This window comes from Juglans microcarpa x Juglans regia, chromosome 7S (genome assembly GCF_004785595.1).
Source record: "Juglans microcarpa x Juglans regia isolate MS1-56 chromosome 7S, Jm3101_v1.0, whole genome shotgun sequence".
Taxonomy (NCBI): Eukaryota; Viridiplantae; Streptophyta; class Magnoliopsida; order Fagales; family Juglandaceae; genus Juglans; species Juglans microcarpa x Juglans regia.
In genome coordinates this window covers 4,188,710-4,213,565 of record NC_054607.1, presented here as the reverse complement: position 1 = coordinate 4,213,565, position 24,856 = coordinate 4,188,710, and the positions used below count along the sequence as shown (strand labels likewise).

At 33.6% G+C, this 24,856-nt stretch overlaps 2 protein-coding genes and 1 pseudogene across 5 annotated transcripts; 2 read left to right on the top strand and 1 right to left on the bottom strand.

Annotated features, from left to right (window-relative positions):
- The first annotated feature begins 2,768 nt into the window (after positions 1 to 2,768).
- On the top strand, positions 2,769 to 6,406 carry LOC121241325 (annotated as a pseudogene).
- A 763-nt stretch (positions 6,407 to 7,169) lies between these two features.
- On the bottom strand, positions 7,170 to 10,216 carry LOC121241323 (dimethylnonatriene synthase-like). The gene is given in 3 exon segments (XM_041139051.1): positions 7,170 to 8,047; positions 8,050 to 8,229; positions 9,219 to 10,216. Coding segments are annotated over 3 exon segments (1,560 nt in total). The 5' UTR covers positions 10,155 to 10,216; the 3' UTR covers positions 7,170 to 7,603.
- A 3,633-nt stretch (positions 10,217 to 13,849) lies between these two features.
- LOC121241187 (cyclin-C1-2-like) lies at positions 13,850 to 24,505 on the top strand. 4 transcript variants are annotated; one of them, XM_041138854.1, is made up of 9 exons: positions 13,850 to 14,067; positions 14,184 to 14,283; positions 15,567 to 15,606; positions 20,753 to 20,797; positions 21,480 to 21,598; positions 21,717 to 21,840; positions 22,507 to 22,557; positions 23,065 to 23,212; positions 24,103 to 24,505. In XM_041138854.1, the coding sequence occupies exons 2-9, from the start codon at positions 14,268 to 14,270 to the stop codon at positions 24,205 to 24,207; spliced, it is 648 nt and encodes a 215-aa protein (XP_040994788.1). In that variant the 5' UTR covers positions 13,850 to 14,067; positions 14,184 to 14,267; the 3' UTR covers positions 24,208 to 24,505. The 4 variants fall into 4 exon arrangements, with proteins under 4 accessions (XP_040994788.1, XP_040994787.1, XP_040994786.1 ...); XM_041138853.1 differs by having other exon boundaries at positions 14,177 to 14,283; positions 24,235 to 24,505; XM_041138852.1 differs by having other exon boundaries at positions 14,177 to 14,283.
- The last annotated feature ends 351 nt before the right edge of the window (positions 24,506 to 24,856 follow it).

Genomic DNA, 24,856 nt, shown 5'->3' with positions numbered 1-24,856 from the left:
TTCAACGACTTGTTTTTATTTTGGAGAGAATTGCATGGTCATGCAATAATGGCTATCGTTTACATGGTTTTACAAGTTTTTTTTTTTTTCTAATTTTATTTTTTATGATGTTATGGCTCTCGTTTTTTATTATTTCACTTTGAGAAGATTTTAGGGCATGTTTAGACATATAAAAATATTTTAGAATTTTCAAAATTTATCATAATTTCATTCTCAAATATCACTCAAACATAAAGTAATTTTTTCATCTAATCATTATCTAAACACAAAAAACGATACAACTTATACAAATTTTAAATTAAAAATAATATTAAAAAATTATATTCAAACAACTTTTTAACTTTATAATGTTTTATTCAACTTTTTTTCTCTCATTTCTCAAAATCTAATCAAACATTTTTCACTCAAACTATTTTATTATTGTTCAAAAATTTTTAAAATACTCCAAGTCATGTCCAAACATACCTAAACTTCATGCACCTTTTGATGAATATTAGGGTGCATCAAGACTTTTTGCAGATTCCTTAAAGTTTATTCATGAATTCTATGATTTGAGATTAGAAGAGTTGATATTAAAATTAAAAATTAAATAAAATATTGTTAGAATATATTTTTTTAATATTTTTTTATTTTAAAATTTGAAAATATTAAATTATTTATTTTATTTTATATAAAAATTTGAAAAAATTGTAATTATTAAATGAGTTAAGTTGAAAGATGTTACGAAAACAAATAAGACCGTTTATTGAGTATTTTATTTTGTTTAGGAAATTAATACAACCAAATATAATATTATAGGAAATTAACACAAACTAAAGTTAAAACAATAGAAATATACTATCTATTAGCCGGTATGGAGTATGCTAATGCGTCGTGATTTAATTTATAAGAATATTTACGAATTTAAATCTTACAAATCATATTATATTATATTAATCAATAATATGAATGATCTCCACGTAGACTTGTTAATAGAATGACCCGCCAAAATATAACACCGCACATGTGATTATTTTCTTGGTATTTATCAATACTTTTTTTTTTTTTTTTATATCATGCGGCCACCTAACAATCTCCAAATAAAATGTCTTTGTGCGAGGACTATTTGTTGGGACATGATGACTAGACTGTCAACACCATAGCTGATAAAGTTTCTAGATATGATAGACAAATATTGAAAGAAATGATTTAAATTTTAAAATTTTAAATAAGGATAAAAATATTCTTACAATTTATTTTATAATCAATCAATGTTGTGATAATATTCCTTTATTAAAAATATTTAAATCTTACTAATTTGAATTTGAATTTAAATTTAAATTTGAATTTGAATATTCTCCATTTACACGTAAGTTTTTTAAAAAAATAAAAAAATATATATGTCTATCTTTACTCAATATTAAAAAAAATATTAAGATTTAAATCTCTTTCTATTTTTTTAAAATAAAATTTATTTTTTTATTTTTTTAAAAAACTTTCGTGTAAATGGAGAATATTAATATATAAATTCAAATTCAAATTAATAAGATTTAAATATTTTAAATATTTTGCAGTTGGTAGATACAAACCACGTCTGTTCCTTAGATAATAAATAATATTATCCTATCTCCTACTCTTGCCTCCTAAATATAATATTGCCTCCTAAATATAATAATAACAATAATAATAAATTAAAATGAATAATGAAATTGATAAGTGCAGACAAAATAGATAAGGAGTCCATTTCAGGGTGCCGTAGTGGCAAATTTTCAGTGTGCGTGGTGGACAAATTATACACGGATTTGACTCTTCTTCTAACGCCTTTTCAAACGGATGGTTAAATTACTATCCTTATTAAAAATACTTCGGATTGAAAGTAATTATATAAATATAAATTTATAAATTGACGTGATTTGATATAATATATTAAATTATAAAATTATTTTTATTATAAAATATATCTAACGAATTTCATAAAATCATATCAATTTATAAATTTCTTTTATATAATCTACGTAGGTTCAATTGTTATATTGTTTACCAAGAGAAAACTTGTCATTTTCCTTTACTAGAATTTACAAGGTAAGTCCTATTTATTTATTTTTTTTGTTTACAATATTATTATAAGGAAACTTCTATATAAATAAATCTTACGAAAATAAAAATTTATTATGCTTTTATGTGATGCCTTAGATTTGCTTTAAAATAAAAATAATTTTATAATCTGATATACTATATCAAATCGAGTGAGATTGTAAATTTACTTTTATAAAATATCTTTACAGCTAAAATACTTATCTTAATATAACAACTTGAAATAGCTTATTAGACCAACAAATTAGCTTTTAATTAATATCATTTTATAAAATATAAATCGAAAAATTCTATTATTAACTCGGTGTATATAACACATTTAATAAAATATTTACATGTCATAATTTGATTTAATAGATAAGTTTTAAAATTTTAATTTTACAAATTAAATCTTACTATTTAAATGATATAGATGATGTCCACAATAAATAGCGATTTGATAATAAAATAAATCGTATAAAAATTGTAAAAATATGATCATTTGAAGATGGAAAGTGTAATTTTTTTTTCCCCTTAAAACACCTAAAAATATATTACTATGGGCGTGAGAGATTCAATAACCCATGATTTTTGGGGGGAAAAAAAAATCAAAAGAGGAATCCTGATTAGGAAAAGTAAATAAAATATAAAGATAAAGGTGAATTTTTTAAATAATATAATAGGATTGAAGTGTGATAATTGATAAGTGGTTTTGTTGGATAACACTTCTCTCTCTTTCTTTATAAATAATTGGCAATTGATCTTCCCATCTCTCTGTCATGGCTGTCCTTCTCCCTCGGCCAGTGTGAAGTCAAACCCCGATCGTATCCATTGAAACTCGCCCAACCCCTCTCACACTTTACAGTACAAACTTCTCAAATCCTTTGCCTTTCCACTCACACTCTGTTAATGGACTGTTGTTTCTTACGCCACGGCAACCCCACCCCCACTGCTTTCACAGTTTCTTCTCCGTATCCCCCTCCCTCGTTTCGAAAGCCCCTTGCTTTTTCGACGAAAACTGTCCTCGACGTCACCAACGATCCCCTTCTTGCCAGGCGTGCCGCATCCGGTCTTTCCATCAGGCCCAGGAGGGTCTTTTCGGTAATCGCGAGCGCCGGGGCCAGCCACTGCGAGCCCAGTAGCAGCCTGAACTCGCCGCTCGAGCCCCGGTCCCAGCCGGGGAGGTTCTTGAGCAGTGTGTTGCAGAACCACCGCCAGTTGTTCCACATCGCAGTCGCGGATGAGCTGAAGCTCTTGGCCGATGTTCGCGATGGCGCCGTTTCCCGTATGCGGCTCAGCGTTGGCTCTGATGAAGCCTGCCTTCACAGGTCTGCTCCTTTAGTATCTATCTTTTGTTGTCTGTTTATTTCTCCTCATGAATCGCTATCTATGTGTCCATATGTATGTATGTCTGTATGTATGTACGTTTGCATTCATTTATTTTTTTTTTATAATGATGTATGCACATAGAATTTATTGAGTAAAGTGGGTGACCTTTGATTCGTTAGTTAAACTTGTGAATATGTGGGCATCTGTGAGGAGTAATAACCGTGCTTCCTTTTGTTCATAAAAGCTGTTGGCTTGTACTATAATTTATAAGATTTTGTTTTTTTTCAGATCCATTGCCGAGTTTAATTTTGAAAGACATAAAAGAATAAGCTTGTGAAATTATTAGTCAGTTTTTTTATCGATAAACAAAAAAAAATTATTAGTCAGTTATAGTTGATTAAGTAGTTGATTGATTATTCTGTTTCTATTAAACAGTATTTTTGTTGGCATATTTTGGAGTGAGTTTCTTGAGAGAGCATGGTAGCAGTTATCAGGGTGTGATCCGAGGCAAGTATCTTAGAAATATGGTTGGTTTTTTAAACTTGTGGTGATTAAGTAGTCCCTGTTGTAGCTTTGAACTGTCACAGCGTCATGTGCTCATGTAATGCTATCAGTAATTTGACATGACCTGTGACTTGCTAAATTTCATCCTGTGGAATGCTCCAGTCTCTTCGAAATTTTCACAGATTAGATTGGGAAACTCCAGATCAAAGTTTGGAAACTTATTGAACCATGTAAAAACAAAACAGGACGACTAATTGCCTCATTTTCCCTTTTGTTTTCTATGTTGTCTTGTTTTGAGATTCAATGGGAACTTGGGAAGGTTGTTTTGTATGTATTAAAGATGAAAAGGACCTTTTACTATTGGCATTAAAATGGATGCTCTACATCGTAACTTATAAAGACAATTTTAATTTTGTTGTAACTAACTACAGTAGCATAACCCATGATCTATTCTGGATTCTTAAGGGGGTTGTCAACTTGGGTTGAGTTCCTTTCTTACCATTGATTAGAATTCTTTGAATATCTCCTCAGTGAATTCTTGTGATTTAGGATGTGATCAACTATGTGATGGGTTACAATTGTAGATCATCTGTGAAAAAATCTGTTTTTTCTAATGATTTCATTCAAATCTCTTGGGTGGTCAAAAGATTGTGAGATGTTTAGAATTGAATCAGATGGTTGGAATTGAGAAATCAGGCTGTTTTATTGTACTTGGTTTACAATATCGGACTTCTATGTGTGCCCGGTCTTGTTTACTGGAGATGGTAAGATCTATTGACAACATAATGTTTATGGTATCTATGTAGCATTTGAAGCCATTCCTAATGAGTTCTGTTGAAATAGGTTTATATAAGATTATGTAATGAAGGGCTGCATTTCGTCTCATCTATGCTTTATAACTGCTTTGTCTGTCCTGTAATCTGATAGAAATGGCTAGACACCTACATGATCAGGACTGTAAGATAACATCCTTGATTTTCAGTTACTATCCTGCCTTGTGACATAAAATCAGCATTATGAGATAACTTGATCAGGGTTTGACTTTTCATGTTGCTTTGTGTTCCATTCTATCAACATCTATCCTAAGCCCTACATGATTCATGCCCATGCATGGCCTAAATAAACCAACACCAAGTTGTACTGAAAATTCTTTCCCGGTGGTCTTTTTTCACTCCTAATTCTGGAATCAGAGGCATCATCTTCCAATTAGTTTGATGCCTGTTGTTTTGGTATTTGGGTCTGATGTTCCATATGGATTGAACTTCTCAAATTGAGGTCCATAGTTCGTGTTGGTATGGCATTGTGATTGTCTCTGGTGTTTCAAGTGGAATTAATGGCTTATGCTGAGCGCCTAGAACCCTGGTGGATAAACTGTTATTGGAATACTTTGTTGACTGAACTGTTATTTTGGAACATTGATTTGCAGATATTAACAGAACAAATGTATTTTATTTTCTTAAATCTTTTTTTAATGACCTGAAATATATATATATGAATGATAGGAGGGTTGCACTACTAAAGGAGCAAGAGTGCCAACTAGCCGTTGAAGATGTCATGTACATGTTAATCTTTTATAAATTTTCTGAGATCAAAGTCCCCTTGGTTCCAAGGCTCTCTAGATGCATTTATAATGGCAGACTAGAAATATGGCCTTCAAGGGACTGGGAGCTGGAGTCCATCCACAGCTTGGATGTTTTGGAGATGGTCAAGGAACATGTTACGACTGTCAGCGGCTTGAGAGCAGATTCTAGTGTCACAGACCATTGGGCAACAACTAAGATTCCACGGCTCAAGCTTAGCCAAGTATATGCAGCCTCCATCTTACATGGCTACTTTTTGAAGTCTGCATCATTGAGGCACCACTTGGAGCAAGGTCTAGCTTTGGTAAACCAGGACAATCTTGGGCGTAGGACCCCCTTCAGTTCCAACAGATGTGTCCGTATGGATTGAAAAATCTCCTCTTTGGCGGTGTTAGTAATGTACAATCTATGTCATATTCTCAAGGGTCAACTAACCAGGAAATGAAACGTCAAACATTGAAATGTTATGTGAAGGAATTTGACCCTGATGCGATGCAGAGATGTGCAAAACTTAAATCTAAGGAGGCTGTTAACTTGATTGAGAGTCATTGCTGTGCACTTTTTTGGGATGAAAAGGTTAATTTAGTTGAGAATGATCATGAGTTGATCTTGACTTCATTTTCGAGTCTGAAGAGGTTGGCGTTGGAGGCTGTTGCTTTTGGTTCATTCCTTCGGGACACGGAAGAATACATTGACACTGTGTATAAGCTCAAGGAGAATAATTAGTCGAACAGGGAGGTCATTAAGTTGAAAATTTTGCTGCTTTCGGGTAATTCTCTTTGTAAATAGAAGTTTCGCTGCATACTTTTTGCTTTATTTTGCAAATACTCAAGAATTTTCAAATGTATAGTCCATCTCTATTGTCATTAAAGATGAAGGGTTTTGAATGTTATCCACTGTTTCTCTCATTTCATCCCTTTATTTGATAGATTCCTGGATCATTTTCATCCTGATAACTATGTTGGCTTGCTTCTGTATACTTTGTAATTGATTCGGTCGCTAGCAACTGGCATGTTAGTTTCTTCAATTGGTGAGTTTGGACTTTGGAGTCATGAATCACGTAACACACAATAGCAAATTGGCACCATATCCCTCTATTTAATTTATTTTATATCTTATCTTCCTACCTTTTGTTCTTTGTTAAATGAGGGTGTTCCCCTGTTGCTTCAATGAATGAGTCTGTGTGCTTAGAAAACCAACAAATTACATTAAATCCGTCAGGGTCTCCCCTTTTGATCCAATCTATCATTCCTTCTTCATTATGACTGGAAATATGCATTCCATAAAGCTTGTTATCCAATAAACTAATCACCATTTTGAATCATTTTCCAGATAATCTCACGTTCCAAATTTCCTAAATATTTCAAGGGTGCATATTGGCCTCAACTTTAGAAGTACTTAAAAAATTTCTATCTAGAGTGGAAGAGAGGTATACATATGACGTGTGCCCAGACAAATGTAAATGGACCCACAGTACCTCGTGTTGGGACTTCAGTGGTGATGCTCTTGCCACTCCTACTTGAAGGATTTGAATCCATCACTGAGAAAAAACATATGAGGTAGACCAATATATATTGGGAGGAGAATGTATATAAATATTTTTAAAATTTAATAGGCCCATTTGGATAGTGAAAGTATTTCATCTAATCTAATCTCATCTCATTTCATCATTACAACTTTCCTAAATTTCCACACAAAATATAATAAATAATTCAACTTTTTCAATTCTCAAAATAATAATAATATTAAAAATAATATTCTAATAATATTTTATTCAACTTTCAACTTTTATTTCAACTTACTTATATCCTAACGGCACCTTTATGATCTCCTACCAATTAAGAAACTATATTTCAACACAGATTGTTCACTTCATGCATGGGAATACAGCTGATGATTAATTGCCTAAAGAGTAGGGCAATTGTTATTCAACTCTTATCCTCTAACAAGCTGCAACTTACTATAATTAATAACCTTTCGATTGGATCGAGATTTCTTATACTTTTCTAATCAAAACATTTTTACAATTCGGACAGATAAATATAGCGGCAGATGATCAACGCTTCAAAATAGAATTATTCTGGTAGAAAAACCTGATCATGATAGTTGAAAGGAGAACTTTGGTTCAAAGCACTTAATTAATAAAGCTCCATTGGAAGGCGAGGCTTGGGTACAAGTACGAGTGGATCTACCTTAGGTAAGTCAACTCCCAGACCTTCGCGCATGTCCACCTTCACACCTCCCATGGTGGAGATGCCAAATCCCTGCAGCAAACGAGCTAGTGCCAAGTGAACCACCTGCAAGCCGAAAGAAGTTCCGGGGCACGACCTTCTGCCAGAGCTAAACGGAATATACTCAAAGTTCTGGCCCCAGACATTGATGTCTGCGTGAGTTGTCAGAAACCTCTCCGGTTGGAATTCGGACGGATTCGACCATATTTGCGGGTCTCGTTGCAGCTTCCATAGGTTGATGATCAAACGGGTGCCCTTGGAAACATGAAAGCCGCCGAGGTTACAATCTTGCAGGGCCTCGCGCAGCCCTGTGAGAGGACCTGGTGGGTATAAGCGTAGGGTTTCCTTTCCTTGACAATGGCTTGGAGGTAGTTTAGGTTGTTGATATCAGATTCTTGCACCCATCTTTCTTTGCCTACATGAATGTCTAGCTCTTCTTGGGCAGCCTCGAGCACTTTCGGATGGTTTAAGAGTAGGGACAGTGCCCATGTTAGAGTAGCAGCTGTGCTTCCTGCGCCTGTTAGGATGAGAACCTGCAAATAATTAATAAAATGAATCAATGAGTACTATAGTAGAAGATTTTTTTTTTTTAAATTAAACTTGTACATACATAAATTATTTTTATGGATTTAATGAAATATAAAATATGTATTTATCTCTATAAGAAATCAAAATGATCATTAGAATTAATATATTATATGCAAGTGATTGATCATCAAGTGACTCAATTATAAGGAATTCACATGCACATAGGAGGAAAAAAATGGGAGGGCATGCAAATTAATGAATTTCATCGAGATCCTTAAGTTGTTGAGGGATAACTGAAAGGGATCTTTTTTCTATTTCATCACCTTTAATAATTAACTAATGTAAATCTTTTGGTAAAATTTGTTTGGTTATATATGCAAGTGTTTTAAACTTTTGGAACTTTTTCTACTAACTTTGGGGGTTAATTATGAAAGAGAAGTAACGACTGACGGTTGACTGAAGTGATAAAGATTTTGGTCTTGGTGGTATGCTCCCTTTAAAGTCTAAGGTTCGAATTGGCTTCTTGGATGTAAACAATTGGACTAGAAGATTTTTTCCTTAAATTATCGGAGTTGTACTTACAGAAAACTCATTGTCAAGGGTCTATGCACTTCTGAAATTAGTCGGAACACTGGTCTCGAATACCCAATGTTAATAAAAAAATATGAAAGAAAGTTGCTAAATCTACACGGAAATCTTAGAAAAATGAAGTATTTGTAAATTGATACGACTTGATATAAAAGATTGGATGATCTATTTTACAATAAAAAAATTCACGATCCTAAGTGATTTGGTATATTATTAATTAAATCATATATTAGTAATTAGTTATTCTTGAAAGTTATATATTTAATTAGATTTTACCCCCAAGAAAAATAGTCTCCATCATGGCTGGCCATGATACATATCAACCACACTATCACGGAAGTCCATGAAGAAGAATCTTTAAAACGGTTGAGGAACAAGTTAACTAATAACAATAACGTTAACATACCACCGTTGTCGCCTTGATGATAGTATCACGCGTATGGCCCGCAATCACAGCATCTGCCGGAAGGGTCGATAGCATTGCATCCATGAAATCACTTTCACCATTACTCTCACCCTCCGATTTCTGTCGTAGATGTTCATTGAGCCAAGCATCAACCACAGAGTCAAGTTCCTTTGCGGTTCTCTTCATGGAACCAACATGCCCTTGGAAGTCCATCCATTCAAGACATGGAATGGCGTCCGACATGACGAAAACGCCACTGAGACGCAAAGCCTCCTTTATCCCGCTTCTGATACGGTTCCCCTCGCTATTTCTTTCTCCGTATTCGCTACCGGAAAATCGCTTTCCTACTAGCGCCCTAAGGATGATGTTGAACGCCATGTGCTCGAGCAAATCACTGATATCCACCACCCCGTTGTTTTCGCACACCGAGTACACATCTTTAACGAGCGACTCCACCTCTGATGCTCGGACGTGCTTTCGTTTTTCAATCGGTTGACTTGACAGAAGCTCGAGGATGGCAATCTTTCTCACATCACGCCAATACTGTCCGTAAGGAGCAAGTGCAAAAACGGCGTTGTTGTAACCCATGTATTTTCCCGCTGCTATGCTTGCCCTCGTAGGAAAAACTCTATCGTTTGTAGCCAAGCATTCCCTTGCCATCTCCGAACTACTTACCACCAAGACTCGTCGGAGACCGAACCTGAGAGAGAAAAGTGAGCCGAATTTATCGGCCATGGCACCAAGAGTTCGGGCGGCTGGGCCTTGGCCTCCTAGAAGATGGAGGTGACCCAAGATGGGCAGCGCCCCTGATGGTTCAGGGACTGCAATGATTTTGGCGTCATGCCTGTAAATGGTACGTGATGCAATCTTTTTCAAGACGCTAAAGATGAGTAGCAAAGCTATAAGTGCTGAGATTGTTTGGAAGGAAAACTCCATGTTGCTTATATGAGCTGAAGATATTGGGATGGAATGCAAATTGAAACGAGACTTGCATGTGAAATTTATAGCAGAAATTCACTTGTCCTTTTCTTTATTTTTGTTGAATAAAAATAAAAAGTAAAGGCACTAGCTTGATATTAATGCACCTATTTATAGGGATTCTTTCGATTCATTTCATCTAAACATTATAATTTTTTTAATTCTTTACAAAATATATAATAAAAAATTTAATTTTTTTAAATTTTAAAATAATAATAATATTAAAAAAGAATATTATCTGTTCTGAATTTAAATAAGTCACTAATTATCTATTCTGGATTTAAATAAGTCACGAATTATTGAATTTTTTTTTTTCAAGTCGATCTATGTGCCTTTTTGACATTGAACCTTGAAAATGATATAAAGTGAAAGACTACTATACATATTAAATAAATTTTACAATATTTATATAAAGAAAAATGTTTCAACTATAAAAATAGACATTATTTTATAAAATATTTTAATTTAATTTATTATAACAATAATTTATACTTTAATATATTATATTAAATCACTTAAATATATAAATTTATTTTTATACGTTTTCTTTATTATAGTATTTTTTGTATTAAATCACTTCAATATATCCTCGGTGCAAGAGAGGACCGGGAGGGACTGAGATTGTGGGGGCCCAAGCTATTAATGGTCCGATATAGCCTGTCTTGCCCTCAGAAAAAAATGAGAGAGAAGAACTCACTTCGCACCACTCGAGAAAAATGTGGTCATTATTAGCAGGCCCGTCCCGTCTCAGCTGCTGAGCTGATGAAGAAGAAGAAGATTGGTCGAAGGAAACCAGGCTGTTAAAATGTCCGTGCACAGAATATCGGCCTTCGTGTTTCACGAATGTCGTGTCGTTTTCTTACTCTTTTTGGCTTACATGCCACATTTTCATTATTCGCCAACATCCATAAAAGCAACAACCCACCAACGTCGCTATGTTCACATGTACGTATTTGAAAACTACTTAAAAATATATAAAATAAAATAAAATACTTCATAAATATATTGAGATAAATTATAAAATTAATTTAACAGATCTTATAAAATTATATCAATTTATAAATCTGTTTTTATGTAATTTTTTTTATACTTGTAGCAATTCTCATATATAAACCGAAGAAGAGAATTTGTAAAATATAATTTTTAATTTATTTTACAAATTTATAATTATTAAATAATTATTAGACAAAAAAGTTAAAAATTTAAAATTATAAAATATTATATGTTTTAGTGATATTTAGAAGTGAAATTACAAAAAAATTTGAAAATTTTGAGAATTTATCTAATCTCTAAATCTAAACATCTCTTGAATCTAATTGACTGAGATCGTTTAGTCAAATAGAGGATCGCTATAATAGCAATTTGCATTTAGCCTATTTGATGGACTATTCGGATGCAACTTGAGGCTGCAATATGTAACAAGGGAAGAGTATTGAGTTTGTTGTTATGTTGATGAGATCCCCTGATCATTTCATTTTGAATTCTCATTGAGACAAAGTTAAAATAAAGTCGGGTAATTAAGATTGAATGTCTTAAATTAGTAATGGGTCATTAGAGTAAGCTCCAAAAATCGGAATTGGGTAAAGACCAATTCATCAAATCAAGCAATTCATGATAATTTTGAATCGGATATTTCAACATTGATAAAAAAAAATATAAAAAATCATATTTGATACAATTCAAGCATTTTATATTATGTATAAAAGAGTATAAAATATAAATTCATTAACTAATTTCAATAAAAAATATTATATAAGTCTAAATAGTTTCAATAAATATGTAATTTATGTATTTAATCTAATTGTTGATATTTTTTTGTCTTATATACGAGAAGGATAAAGACCATTAAGTTATAAATACATGACAAATGTAGTATTTTATACATAACCATAAATTTAATATAAAATACTCGTTCATCTCCTTAATTTTTCTATTGTTTTTTTATTCTTATTGAATACAATGATAAAAAAAAATTAATATATGTTTAGTTCTATCATATTTTTGTACAAGAAATTAAAAAAAAAAAAAAACCTTAGTTGTTAGACAACTTAAACATAAATATAGTTTTGAATAAGTTGAAATCGATTCAAATTGGTCTAAAATCGAATAGAATCAATCTGAATCGATTGATTGAAACGAGTCAAAATATTCACTCAAATCGGCTCGGTTTCTTATCTAGACAATTTGAATCGAGTTAAATCGAATCGTTTTTTCAAATCTTGCATTAGAGATAATCGCGACAGTTGTGGGGCTATGCTTTGATGGTGGTGGAGCAAAGTATGGTAGATTTGAAATATATAGAGACGGGGAATCATCCACGTTGCACATGTGAGATTTGGAGGATCGGATATGTACCAATACTTGCATATTTGTGGGGGTATATATAAGACTCATGCACCTGCTTCTAGATAGTGTATTTTTTTTTTTTTTTTATGAGCTTTTAGATTGCTTTTAAATATAACTAATCTTAGATATAATTTTAATGTATGCAAATTTCGTGTAATTTTTTTTTTTAAAAGTAGAATACATCATTAAAAAAAATTTCTTTTTACATAGATTTTAAATTTATTTATTTATTTTAAAATAAGTATATGAAATATATACATTCTAAGACTGTAAATATAATTTCTATTTAAATATAATCGAAACGGTAAATATGGTATAATGGTAGTGTTGTTTGTGACATTTTACATTTCGGTGGTAGAAAGACAATAGATCAGACGTAATGTAACTAATCGAAAAGGAGAGAAAAAAAATTGCAAAGAAAAAGATATGGACAAAGGGTGGGTTGGTGGGAGAAGGATAGAAAGAGGAGAAAAATGAAGGACTTCCTGTGGATTATGACATAAAGAGAAGAAAATTTGTAGAGAAGGATTAAAAAAACAATCGAATGTTCTATTCTAAGTGTCAAATCGCTATAGTTTTCTAATTTAAATAGAGTTTGCATTGGTATAGGAAGATTTTGGACCTAGCACTGTGTTCATTGTATTATTTCTGAACAAGGTATTTAATAAAATTTTGATTTTCGTTTGGTTAGATAAATAAGACGAGATGAAAATTGAAAATTGAATAAAATATTATTATAATATATTTTTTTTTAAATTTAAAAAATTGAATTATTTATTATATTTTATATCAGAGTTTAAAAAATTATAATAATTAGATGAGACAGTTTGTGTAACCAAATGAGGCTCATGATTTTTCGACAAGATTCTCTAGAATTTTAGCTTTGTTATTCATCATCTCACGCACCACATATTACAATTATTTTTAAGTTATTTATTTATTTTGTTTTATTTCTACTAAATTAATTAAGTTCTTCTATTCATCATTCCTATACAATATAATTTTTAAGAAAAATAAATAGAATGATAAATAATCATGTGTGATGTGTGGTGTTAGGATGATAAGTAGAATTCTTCTTTTCTTAAACGTAATTTTTAACTTATTTGAGATTAAAATGTACTTTAATATGTAATATCCAAATGACCTAACTTTATCATTAAAAATAAAAAATTAAAAAATAAGTGTGATGTATGAGATAATGGAAAACAAAACGGCAAATACGATTATGAGACTTCATAGTTTGGGCTGTCTCAAGGCAAAGGTTTTTTGGGCCCTGAGTCGGCCTGATTTATGTTGATCCGGGACCAAGAAATGGGCCGAAACGGTAACGGAGTCTTCCTTTCCTTCCAGGAATCCGACCTCCCCTTTTGCTGCAAGGCTAAGATTTTTCCTTCTACTCTGTACCATGAAAAACTGAATCTTGAACGATCGAAGCAACTTTTGATGGTTCCATAAGAGCACTCTCAGAATCTTCCTGGTCTCTGATACGAAAAATGGCTGCCAATTTCTGGACATCCTCTCACCAGTACGTTTTCAACACGACCTGTTTTTCATTTTTTATTTACTTTGTTTTTCATATTCGTCTTGGTATATTTAGTCGTTTGTTTCTGAATTGTGGGTATTTTGTTTTCAAGAAAACAGCTATTGGACCAGGAAGAGGTGGATGTGGTGCACCCACTTGACAAAGACAAGGGCATCACTCTTGAGGATTTCAAGCTCATTAAGATGCATATGGCCAATTGTATGATCTCTGTCCCTCTCCCAGTCTCACTTGATTGTTGGATTTCATGCAAATAGTTTTGTTGAATTTCATCTGGGTTTCAGCTTGTTTCAATACTTGTAGGTGCTTTTCTTTTTCAGGCTTACAGTTTATTTTTTTATTTTTTGTTAGTATATTGAAGAAACTAATGATGGTTCATGCTTGGAATGTCAGATTTATACATCAACCCCGCTTACAACTTTTTTACAACCCATTTCACAACCAACCATGCAATGATGTCACTCCATTAAAGTTGAATTTTAATTTAACAACACTACCATATATTTAATATAGAGTTGTAAGAGAGTTGTAGTTTAATCATTTTCATACACGTAGACACCTAATTAGAAATAGGAAAAGATACAAGAAATCCATGAAATCGTAGTCCACTAAAATTTATAGTAGTTGCCCAAAGGAACGAAGTATTGAAAAAGAAACTATTAAATATCTTTAGTTTTTTTTTCATTATTCCCAAAAGTTATATCATTCCTTTCCCCCTAAATACACTACACTAGATAAATGGGGACCATCTTCCACATTGTTGCAATTTGTGGGTGACCATATTTTCCTCTCCATTTGGCAAGGGTCTACTATTCTTCTAGGCATAACCCAAGCCAAAGTTGCATGTGGTATATGATTTTGTCAAGGGAATTGAAAGGAATTTGATTGAGAATTGCTGCTTTCCTAGGGCAGTTCACCTTGATATAATAGGTTTCTTCAAGACTTTTATTATAGGTAATCAAGAAGTTTTATTCATAAATGGAGGCAAGGCCCAAGTACACAAGAAGTATACATGAGAAGTACCTAACTAGGTTTCTACAAGACTAAACTGCAAAATAAGATGCGTAATCTTTATTTTCAGAATATGGTTCTCAAGTTGTTACATTGGGTTTCTTATGCTATTAGAGATACTATTCATTCATGTATCATTAGCCAAATTGTAGCTGAATGAAAAATGCTCTCTCTCTCTCTCTCTGTGCCCATATGTGAGTGTTTTAGTAGGATTATGTTTTCTGCTCGAAATTGCTATGTAATTTTTTGGCTTCATACCATCTCCTACAGTTCTTGATTTTATGGATTTCCTTTGTTAATTGTCATTTTGTGGTAATCTGAAGATTCCACCCACATACTTTGTATAATCATGGAATTATTACTTGGTATTTCTTGGCAAAGTGTTTTACACTCACTTGTGTACACATGACACTACTAATAATTTTGCTTCCCGCATCATTTCAAAATTCTTTTTTTCCTGAATTTCATTACAGATATATTGAAATTGGCTCAACATGTAAAAGTGAGGCAAAGGTTTGAACTTATGCTCCTAATGCTACTGATACTATCACTTATGATTTCCTAATTTATGCTTTCATTTTCTCTTTTCATTTTACAAGTAGAATTGCTTTGTTGTTGTTGTTGTTGTTGTTGTTGTTGTTGTTTTTTTTTTTTTTTTTTTTTTTTTTTTTTTTTTTTTTTTTTTTTTTTTTTTTTTTAATGCCTCTGCTAGATGGTGTTCACAGTTTTGGTTCACGTATAACTCGTACAGTTTTCCCTGGAGATATTTAAGACCGTTTGGATTCAGAGTTGATCCCAACTCTAATCATTACAACTTTCTCATTAATTGTCATTCTGGTTGTGTATTTCCATAGAAAAGCATTTGGAAGGGTGAAGGTACCTACTAAGGTGGCGTTCTTCAGTTGGGTTGTTACTCTAGGGAAACTACGGATAACCTTAGAAAACGTGGTTTGTGTATGACAAATTGGTGTGTCATGTGCAAGAAGGATGGAGAATCTGTAAATCATCTGTTTTTACATTGTGAGGTGGCAAACTCTTTGTGGTATGAGGTTATTGGTCGGACATGTTTATTTTGGGTGATGCCTAAGGAAGCTGTGGAGCTTCTTGCATGTTGGCGGGGTTGTTTGGTGAGGAAAGATGTTGCTGCCAGATGGAGAATGATTACTTTGTGTTTAATGTGGTGTCTTTGGCTAGAAAGAAATGAGAGATGTTTTGAAGACAGAGCGCTCTTTTGAAGATCTTCGAAACTTTTTCTTTTCTACTTTTGAGTTTGTGGGCTAAGATATTTGAAAGGAATGGATGAGAATGTACTGAATCTGTTTCGGTTTTAGTTTTCTTGTTTTCTAGAGTGTTGTGGGTATTTCCCTTGTATACTTCTTGTGTACTTGGGTTATGCTTATTCGTGATAATAAAATTCTTATTACTTATAAAAAAAAGTACAATTTTTCCAAATTCTAATACAAAATATAATAAATAATTCATCTTTTTCAACTCTCAAAACAATAATAATATTAAAAAATAATATTCTAACAATATTTTATTCAACTCTCATCTCAACTCATCTCATCTCAACTCACTATCCAAACCTCACCTTAGGCAAATCATCAGTCTGTCAGGGTGTAGTACATTTTTTTTTCTAAACAAACATATTATAGATATATTTAACAGTTACAAGATACAATAGTCAACAGGGTGGGAGCCATCCCAAACTAGCAAATACAACACAAGACATAAATATAAAAAATAAAAAATAAAAGGATTTGGGGCCAATGACTTGACCACCACCCATTTCCCACAAGGGGAAATCGCTTAAAGCGGTTTTGATACAGACCGAAAATGGACTGTAATACTGCAACTGGAAGTAGTGAAGTGATGTGTGCTGCATTTCGCTGGTCTGGACTGACTGCCGAAGACTTCCACTATCTCTTTCCCACAATCCTTGGTTAAAGGGAGCAAGAACATAGGAAAATAGTAAACTGGGAGTGGGGAAGCACTGAATTGCCGTCAGATGACCATTGGGGATTGTGGAGGCCACACGCCATGCTAGGAGAGTGGAGGATGGTCGGGTCTAAAGGATCCAAGGTCGCTAGCCTCGAAAATGCAGCGCGTGGCAGCAGCAAGCACTCCTCGATGCAGTGGCGTGTGAATCTCACCCATGGTTTGAACCGCGCGTGTGGCCCACACGCTGCTCCTTTCTGCATTTTGCTTTGGCCGTCTGAAAGATCAGCGGCTGGGGAGTCCTTCGGTACGGCACGTGGCGGTCTTATGGGGCTAGAAGGCAATAGATTAGCGCTTCTCCTTGCTATGGACGGAAAACTAGAAAAAAATCAGTAGAAAACAATCTGAACAATTTCTAGACAAGCCAGAAGGGAGGAGGGTGGGAGGAGCAGAAGCTCCACCACCCCTCTGTGCTGAGAGGATGAGATGTTTGGGTCTTTTGCCCTGGTTGCAAATGGGTGTGTAAATGGTTATTCAATAGGATCCCCGGGTGGGGGACTTATTAATATTTCGAATTTATTGTTTGCAGATGATACTCTTATCTTCTGTGAGGCAGATAATAATCATATCCGTGTATTAAAGGCCCTCCTTCTTTGTTTTGAAGCAGTTACAGGGTTGAAAGTGAACTTGGATAAATAAGAGATGGTGCCTATTGGAGGTGTGCAGCGTCTACGACAGTTGGCTAATACTCTGGGGTGTAAGATTGCTTCACTCCCTATGACATACCTTGGTCTTCCATTGGGGGCCGCCTTGAGAGCGACTTCTATATGGGATACAATGATTGAGAAAGTAGAGCATCAATTAGCAGGATGGAAGAGATTGTATCTGTCAAAAGGTAGTAGGATTACCTTGATAAAGAGTACGTTATCTAACTTACCAACCTATTTTTTCTCCTTGTTCCCTATCCCAGCAAGTGTGGCGGTTAGCATTGAGAAACTTCAACGAGATTTCCTGTGGGGAGGATTGGGTGGAGAGTTTAAATTCCACCTAGTTAGGTGGGAAAAAGTATGTAGACCTAGCTCTTATGGTGGTTTGGGCATTAGAAATTTGAGAATCTTTAATCGGGCGCTACTTGGGAAATAGTTGTGGAAATACCATAAAGAACCTGAGGGTTTATGGAAACTGGTGATTGAGAGTAAATATGAAGAATTATGGGGGGATGGTGTACCAAGAAGTGAGTGGGGCATATGGTGTGGGTTTGTGGAAACATATAAGAAGAGGATGGGGGGTCTTTTCCTGGCACACAAGATTTTGTCTTGGAGATGGGAATAGGATCAAATTTTGGTATGATACTTGTGAGTGGTAATGGTGCTTTAAAGGATCTATTCCTATTCTTTTAGGGTAGCAAGTGCCAATGATGTCTCTGTGGTGGAAGTTATGGTGATAGTGGGGGAACAAATTCAATGGAACATTAATTTTAGCCAGGCGGCATATGATTGGGAAGTGGACAGTTTTGCAGCTTTTTCCGGCCTCTTGTATCCACTCAAACGCAGTAACCATCAAGCTGATTTATTGTGGTGGATACCTACGGGAAAAGGTTTATTCTTGGTTCGCTCGTATTACAAATCTCTGTCACAAGAACCTCCAACTCAGTTCCCTTGGAAAAGGATTTGGAGACACAAGGCGCCTCTCAAAGCAGCGTTTTTTGTGTGGACCGCTTCTTTGGATAAGATCCTCACAACGGATAATTTGAGAAGACGAGGGGTGATCATTGCAGATTGGTGCTGCATGTGCAGGAACGAGGGTGAATCAGTGGACCATCTTCTACTACATTGTGATATAGCTCGAGGGATTTGGAATGAAGTATTTAGAAGACTAGGCTTGGGGTGGGTTATGCCCGAGTCTGTAGTGGAGATGTTGGCTAGTTGGACAGATTTAAGAGGTAACCAACAGATCAAGGCTGTATGGAAGATGTTGCCTATTTGCGTCATGTGGTGTTTATGGCAGGAGCGCAATGAACGGACGTTTGAGGACAAAGAAAGATCAATGGAGGAACTAAATGCTTTCTTTTTTAGAACTCTTTGTACTTGGACCATTGCCGTTAACTTTAATGGCCAAGATTTCCATGATTTCCTTGTTTCTCCTACTTAGCTAGGACATTCTTTGTACTGAACATGGCTTTTGCCTATTCTTTTATTAATATACTTACACTTATAAAAAAAAAAATGTACCGATCTTTTGCTAGAGAGCAAAATCGCCTCTGGAGAAAAAGAAGAGTCTCTGGGCGCTATATTCCAGGGTGTAGTACATTTGTTTAGAAGTCTGCTAATCTTGACAATGATTTATTGCGGTTACTTATTAAAAAATTCAGTTTTAATCCTATTTTTAGAGAATTAGATTCTTAGACTGTTCTACCTTTTTGTTAGAGCAAGAAATAATGTTTTCTGATATTCCTCTTGACAGAGGTTTTGAGAGTTTTCAAGCAAGATTCTTTAATGCATCGTGGAAATTAAAATGTTTGTATTTTAGTTGGTGTGATGTGTAGTTATACCATAGCATGTATCTTTAACGATTACCAGTGTCTTTTATGCTGAAAGGTTATATCACAATGTAATTTCAGAATTTCATATGTTAATGAATTACTTCTAACCAACACCAAAATGCATGGTCTTCTGAGCATTGGCATTGACTTCATCAAAGTTATCTCTAAAATTTGATGAAAAGTACATAATTTCTATAAATCCAAAACTTTTCTAGCTATAACTCCACATTGAATTAGCTATTGAATTCATCAAAATAATAATATGATATTATTTTTTTAATAAAAATATTTTTATTTTTTTTCATATTTTACAATTACATTAATCATATGTCAATTAATAATTTAATTTGATTCTTACATTATTATTACAAGATGGTTGGTGATTAAACGTGAATAAAAAAAACTTTTGGAGATTAAAAAGTGAATAAAAAATAGATTTGATGAGTGAATAATAGCCCTTCAAATTTGAAGAAACCTATCTATTTACTGTAGCTCAAAGTTTTTCACTTATATCTTTGACTAATCCAATGCAGTTCTATTTTGATGAAATTCATCAAATTTTACATTTGGCTAGGCTTTTGATGAAGCCAATGCCAATGCTCTTTAAGCATGGTTGTTGATATTCTGGCAGGACACAACTGGATATGTCATCCTTACTAAATACATTGTACTTTGCAATGTCCGGGCTTGCTAAAAGAAAGATTAATTTTAATGGAATGACGAGCAATGTTTATTGGGAATAACAGAAGTCACTTATTCCAGGATAAAATATCACATATGGCCACACCTGATGGCTAAATTGATTAAACCCCAATTTCAACTTGAGATAGAAAAGAATAGGATGTTCAAGAATTTCTCCAAGCTAGATTTGACTGGTTGGAATTTGTTTTCTGATAAGTAGACTGGTTGGAATATAATGGGTACTGTCTCAACTTTATTGGCTTGTAAGTGAGATGCTCCTAGTTTTGCTACTTCTATGGATACAAGTGGAACAAATTGATTTGTTTCTAAGAATTTTGGGCATTAGGTACTAAATTCTTTTTTTGGCATACTCCAGGACCACGTAATAACAATTAATTTGGTAAATTGTGTTTCCTTAACTTCATAAAATTGGTACATAAAAGTTTTATTAGACTATTTTCACTACTTAATCTTTATTATACTGGTCAAATGTTTCAGGGTGGTTGCTACTGCTGTGGCATATATGAGACGTGTTTACACCAGGTATTTGAAGTAATTAACTTATGATGGAAAAATAAGTTTGGTCTGTGACCACAAGCTTATGCCTAATCATTGCTTTTGATATGAGTAACAACTATGAAGTTCATTTTGACTTTTAGAAATCACTTGGTAATTGATTAATGCTAGTTCATTGTATTATGTATATGAAGCCCTTTTTCTTTTTTAGTTTTTTTCCCTACAACCATATTCTACTTCCTATATTATTCATATCATGTCATTACAAAGCGTCTGTAGTTTTGCTCCATTGGTATCTTTTTACTCAGCAAAACATTAATTAATGGCATATCCCATGGATGAATACATTGTGTTTATGGATTCCTTTGAATTTCATTATTCACAAGAGCAACCTTACAATGTTCGTGCAAAAAATAAAGAAATAAAAAAAATAGAACTGAGATTGACAGCCTGTTTCATGTGGTTTTGTTTGACTGAATTTGGGAGAGAGCTTTATAAGAAAAACATAGATTTTCTCATTTTTATTTTGCCGCACTGTTAACTTGGTGTCGGTTTAATATTTATTTTTCTCTGTTATATTACTCTTGAATATTTAAAAGGACATTCTATGTTGTCATTTCAGTATCATCTCATAAGAAAATACATTTAGGCACATTTAAGCCCAGATTTGCGATCACTGGCTAAACTTGACTGCTTTTTGTTTTCTCAGAAAGAGTATGAATGAATATGATCCGCGCCTCGTGGCTCCTACCTGCTTGTACCTGGCATCAAAAGCAGAAGAAAGCACACTGCAGGCCAGGCTTCTTGTATTTGTGCTCAAGAAATTATGTAACTACTTGATACTGAACTTATATGGATTAAATCATTTCAATTCCCACCAAACTCAATCATTGACATTTTACTTACTGTTGAAATTTCTTAGAGCCCACCTATTCTTGTTTCACAGATTCTGATGAAAAGTATAGGTACGATAGGTATGAGATCAAAGACATCCTTGAAATGGAAATGAAGATTTTAGAAGCCCTCAACTGTTATTTAGTTGTATTCCATCCTTACCGAGCATTGTCTCAGTATGTATTTGATCCTCTTTATCATGTATCTTTAGCAACTTCAGATTGGCTGTAAGATATTTGGTTTTTATCTTCTGAGAATTAATCCTTTAGTGTGAACTTTAATTGGTTAGAGATAAGCTCCATCAACTTGATGAATGACTTGATTGCTAAGATAACATCTTGTAAAATTCATTGTGTTCAATTTTAGTTGTGGTCATTTTCTCTTTTGACTTGGTACCTCACCTTATTTAAGCCGCCGAATCCCTGTCCTTTTCTCTCTCTCGGGCATCATTTGGTTGGGTGATTAGATTTTTTATCATGGTATCAAATAGTATGTCTGTGCTTATGGTTGAACTGTGATTAGATTACAAGCATAGCTGCATATCTGATAGTAAACATTTTGGCTGAAATGTAAATGCAGTTTGTCTTCATATTCTTAGTCACTGCTAGTTAATATCCAACTTTGAGATAGCACTATTCTAAATTAGGTGCCATTCCTCATGCCTGTGTCTACATATTATACATGATATCTGTTGGTTCCAATGTTGATCTTTTTGCATGTTTTTTATAGTTTGCTCATTTCTGAAAGATAGATAGTTGATCTTCTCAATGAGATATCTTCCTCCAATTTTTATTTTTTATGACCAGTCAGTGAAGTCTGTCTCTTTTTCCTTGCTTTGGCAGGTTGCTTCAGGATGCAGGCCTGAATGATATCAGTATGACTCAATTAACTTGGTAAGAGTCTAATTCCCAGCATAGTCATTTTTCTGAGGTGGCTGCTGGGATGCACGTCAACATACTTATCTATTCTTTTTTTCCCTTCAATTTTTCAGGACAAATATAGTTTTAATATTCTTGTGATAGATTTGTTCCAATTATTGATTTTATCTTACTAATCTTTCACCGTATGCATTGTAGAAATATATATATATATATATATATAGTTGAGATGGCTTCTTTTCACTAAAATCACAGCAAACTTGTATAAATTTTTAAATATATCAAGTTTGAAATTAGATAGGGTTCTTTCTTTCTTATGCAAAAAGAGTGAGAAGATGCCATTGGGAAAAAGAATCCTAGGGGGAAGAAAATGAAACAAGGATAACCTCGTTTAAGTTGGAGACAAAATAAAAAGATTGATTAATTTACTACAATGTAAACATGATGCTCTTTTCAAAAAAAGAGAGGAAAAAAAGAAAAGAACATAGACATGATGTAGCCCAAATGCTTTGAAACATGCAGGGGACTTGTGAATGACACCTACAAGACAGACCTTGTTCTCATACATGCTCCACATCTGATTGCTTTAGCTTGCATTTACATTGCTAGCGTACTCAGGGAGAAAGATACCACTGCATGGTTCGAAGAGCTTCGTATCGATATGAATGCGGTAGATTTTCCAAGCTAAATCTTATTTTTGTCATGGTTTGTCTGTTCCCTCTCATTCCAATTAAATCTAAAGTAAAACAATGAACTGGCAGCCTCTTTTGGAAGCCTCGTCATTACTCTCTATGCAGTGTGCAAGTCATTTAAAATCAGTCAAAAAAACCCAATCATGGTATTAGGTCCTGTCTTCAGCATCCAATTTTCAATGTTAGATTGTTTAGTTGCCTAGAGAAAAACCGAGGGAAACTGGGAAAGGATGTGAAAAAGTGGAGCCCATTCTAGTTAAAATTATAGCAATACATGATCATATTTCAGGTGATATGGCTTGACTCTTAACTGCCAACCAATATTTTGAACTTCTAGGTGATTTGCCTCGAATTCAGAGGCCAAATTGCTTGTCTTGGAGCATTTTCAAATAGTCTGTACCTTTTTTAAGCTCTAAAATTTATTATTATGCCATTTTTCTGGATTAGAAGAGTATCACGGTTAAATTTCGAAATACCTTGTAATATATAATTTTTAGAATTATTTTTAGTTTTATTTTTCTCTTATATCCTTGGCTATAAGGTGACAATGCAAAAACTGAGAGTAGAAATTGAATGTAGTTTTGGTTAGGTTTGAGTTTAAAGGAGTAAAGTACCTATCTAGGATTTCAGAATCTCTAGATCCTCTACTAAAATTCATCTGGTACAAGCGGCAAATAGATGATAGTGGCATGAAAATGGTCTGTTACCCCACTGCTAAATCCAGTGCCTCATTAGCACTACTCTTCACCATGTGACTTGCAGGTATGACCATGTTTTTAACAAACCACATAAATTTTCATTGAGGTCATTGTTATGGTTTGCAGCTTGAAAAAAGTAAAACCATTAATGATTTCCATGTTTTTTACAGGTAAAAAATATCTCTATGGAGATACTAGACTTCTATGAAAACCACAGAATGATTACAGAAGAGAGAATCATTGCCGCTCTCAGCAAGTTAAATTTGAAGCCCTAAATAGTTTGGTCACTCTGCTTCCTGCAGGAAAATAATGCTGTTTATCTTTGTTATGACCAAGATCAAGTTTCCGGTCTATCTCAAAAGAAGTAGATGATCCTACTCTGTGATATTGGAAAGCTATCAACTTGTTTTTTAGCCAAGTGAAGGGGGGTTAGCTTGCTGCACTAGTCAAAACCAAGGGGGAAGGAGTTGGATTACATTTTGTAGAGGAGACATGCTCCAATAGATCTCCACGGTGTTTGTAAGAGATGATTGATGTAACGAAGTTCACGTGAAAAAGCTAGTTTATCAATCAGTCTCTCCATGCAAACTTGTACTTGATTTTATGTTAATTGGTTTCGTTTAAAGTTATACACTTTCAGATTGATGATACAAGTGATGGATTTGATTTACTATGAGGAATGCTACATGCAGTCTTAGAGTGTGCAAGAGCCGCATAATCGTTTTGAAAAAAAATGAAATTTATTATTAAAAAATTAGTTTATTTCATGTGGGTCTCGTATTTATTCATTTTTTTAAAAGAATTATGCGACGTTTGTGCACTTTACAACTATAAATATCATTTTATATATATATATATATATATATATAACATGCATTTGTAATATGTTGCAGATATACATTTATCATATAAGAAACATGGTTT

What these genes read in the sequence shown, in the direction of transcription:
- LOC121241187 (XM_041138852.1), top strand. Translation starts at nt 14,036, where the DNA reads ATGGCTGCCAATTTCTGGACATCCTCTCACCA. An exon ending in ATTTGTGCTCAAGAAATTAT is followed by an intron (nt 21,599 to 21,716) that starts GTAACTACTTGA and finishes CTTGTTTCACAG; the next exon opens with ATTCTGATGAAAAGTATAGG. An exon ending in TTCGTATCGATATGAATGCG is followed by an intron (nt 23,213 to 24,102) that starts GTAGATTTTCCA and finishes TGTTTTTTACAG; the next exon opens with GTAAAAAATATCTCTATGGA.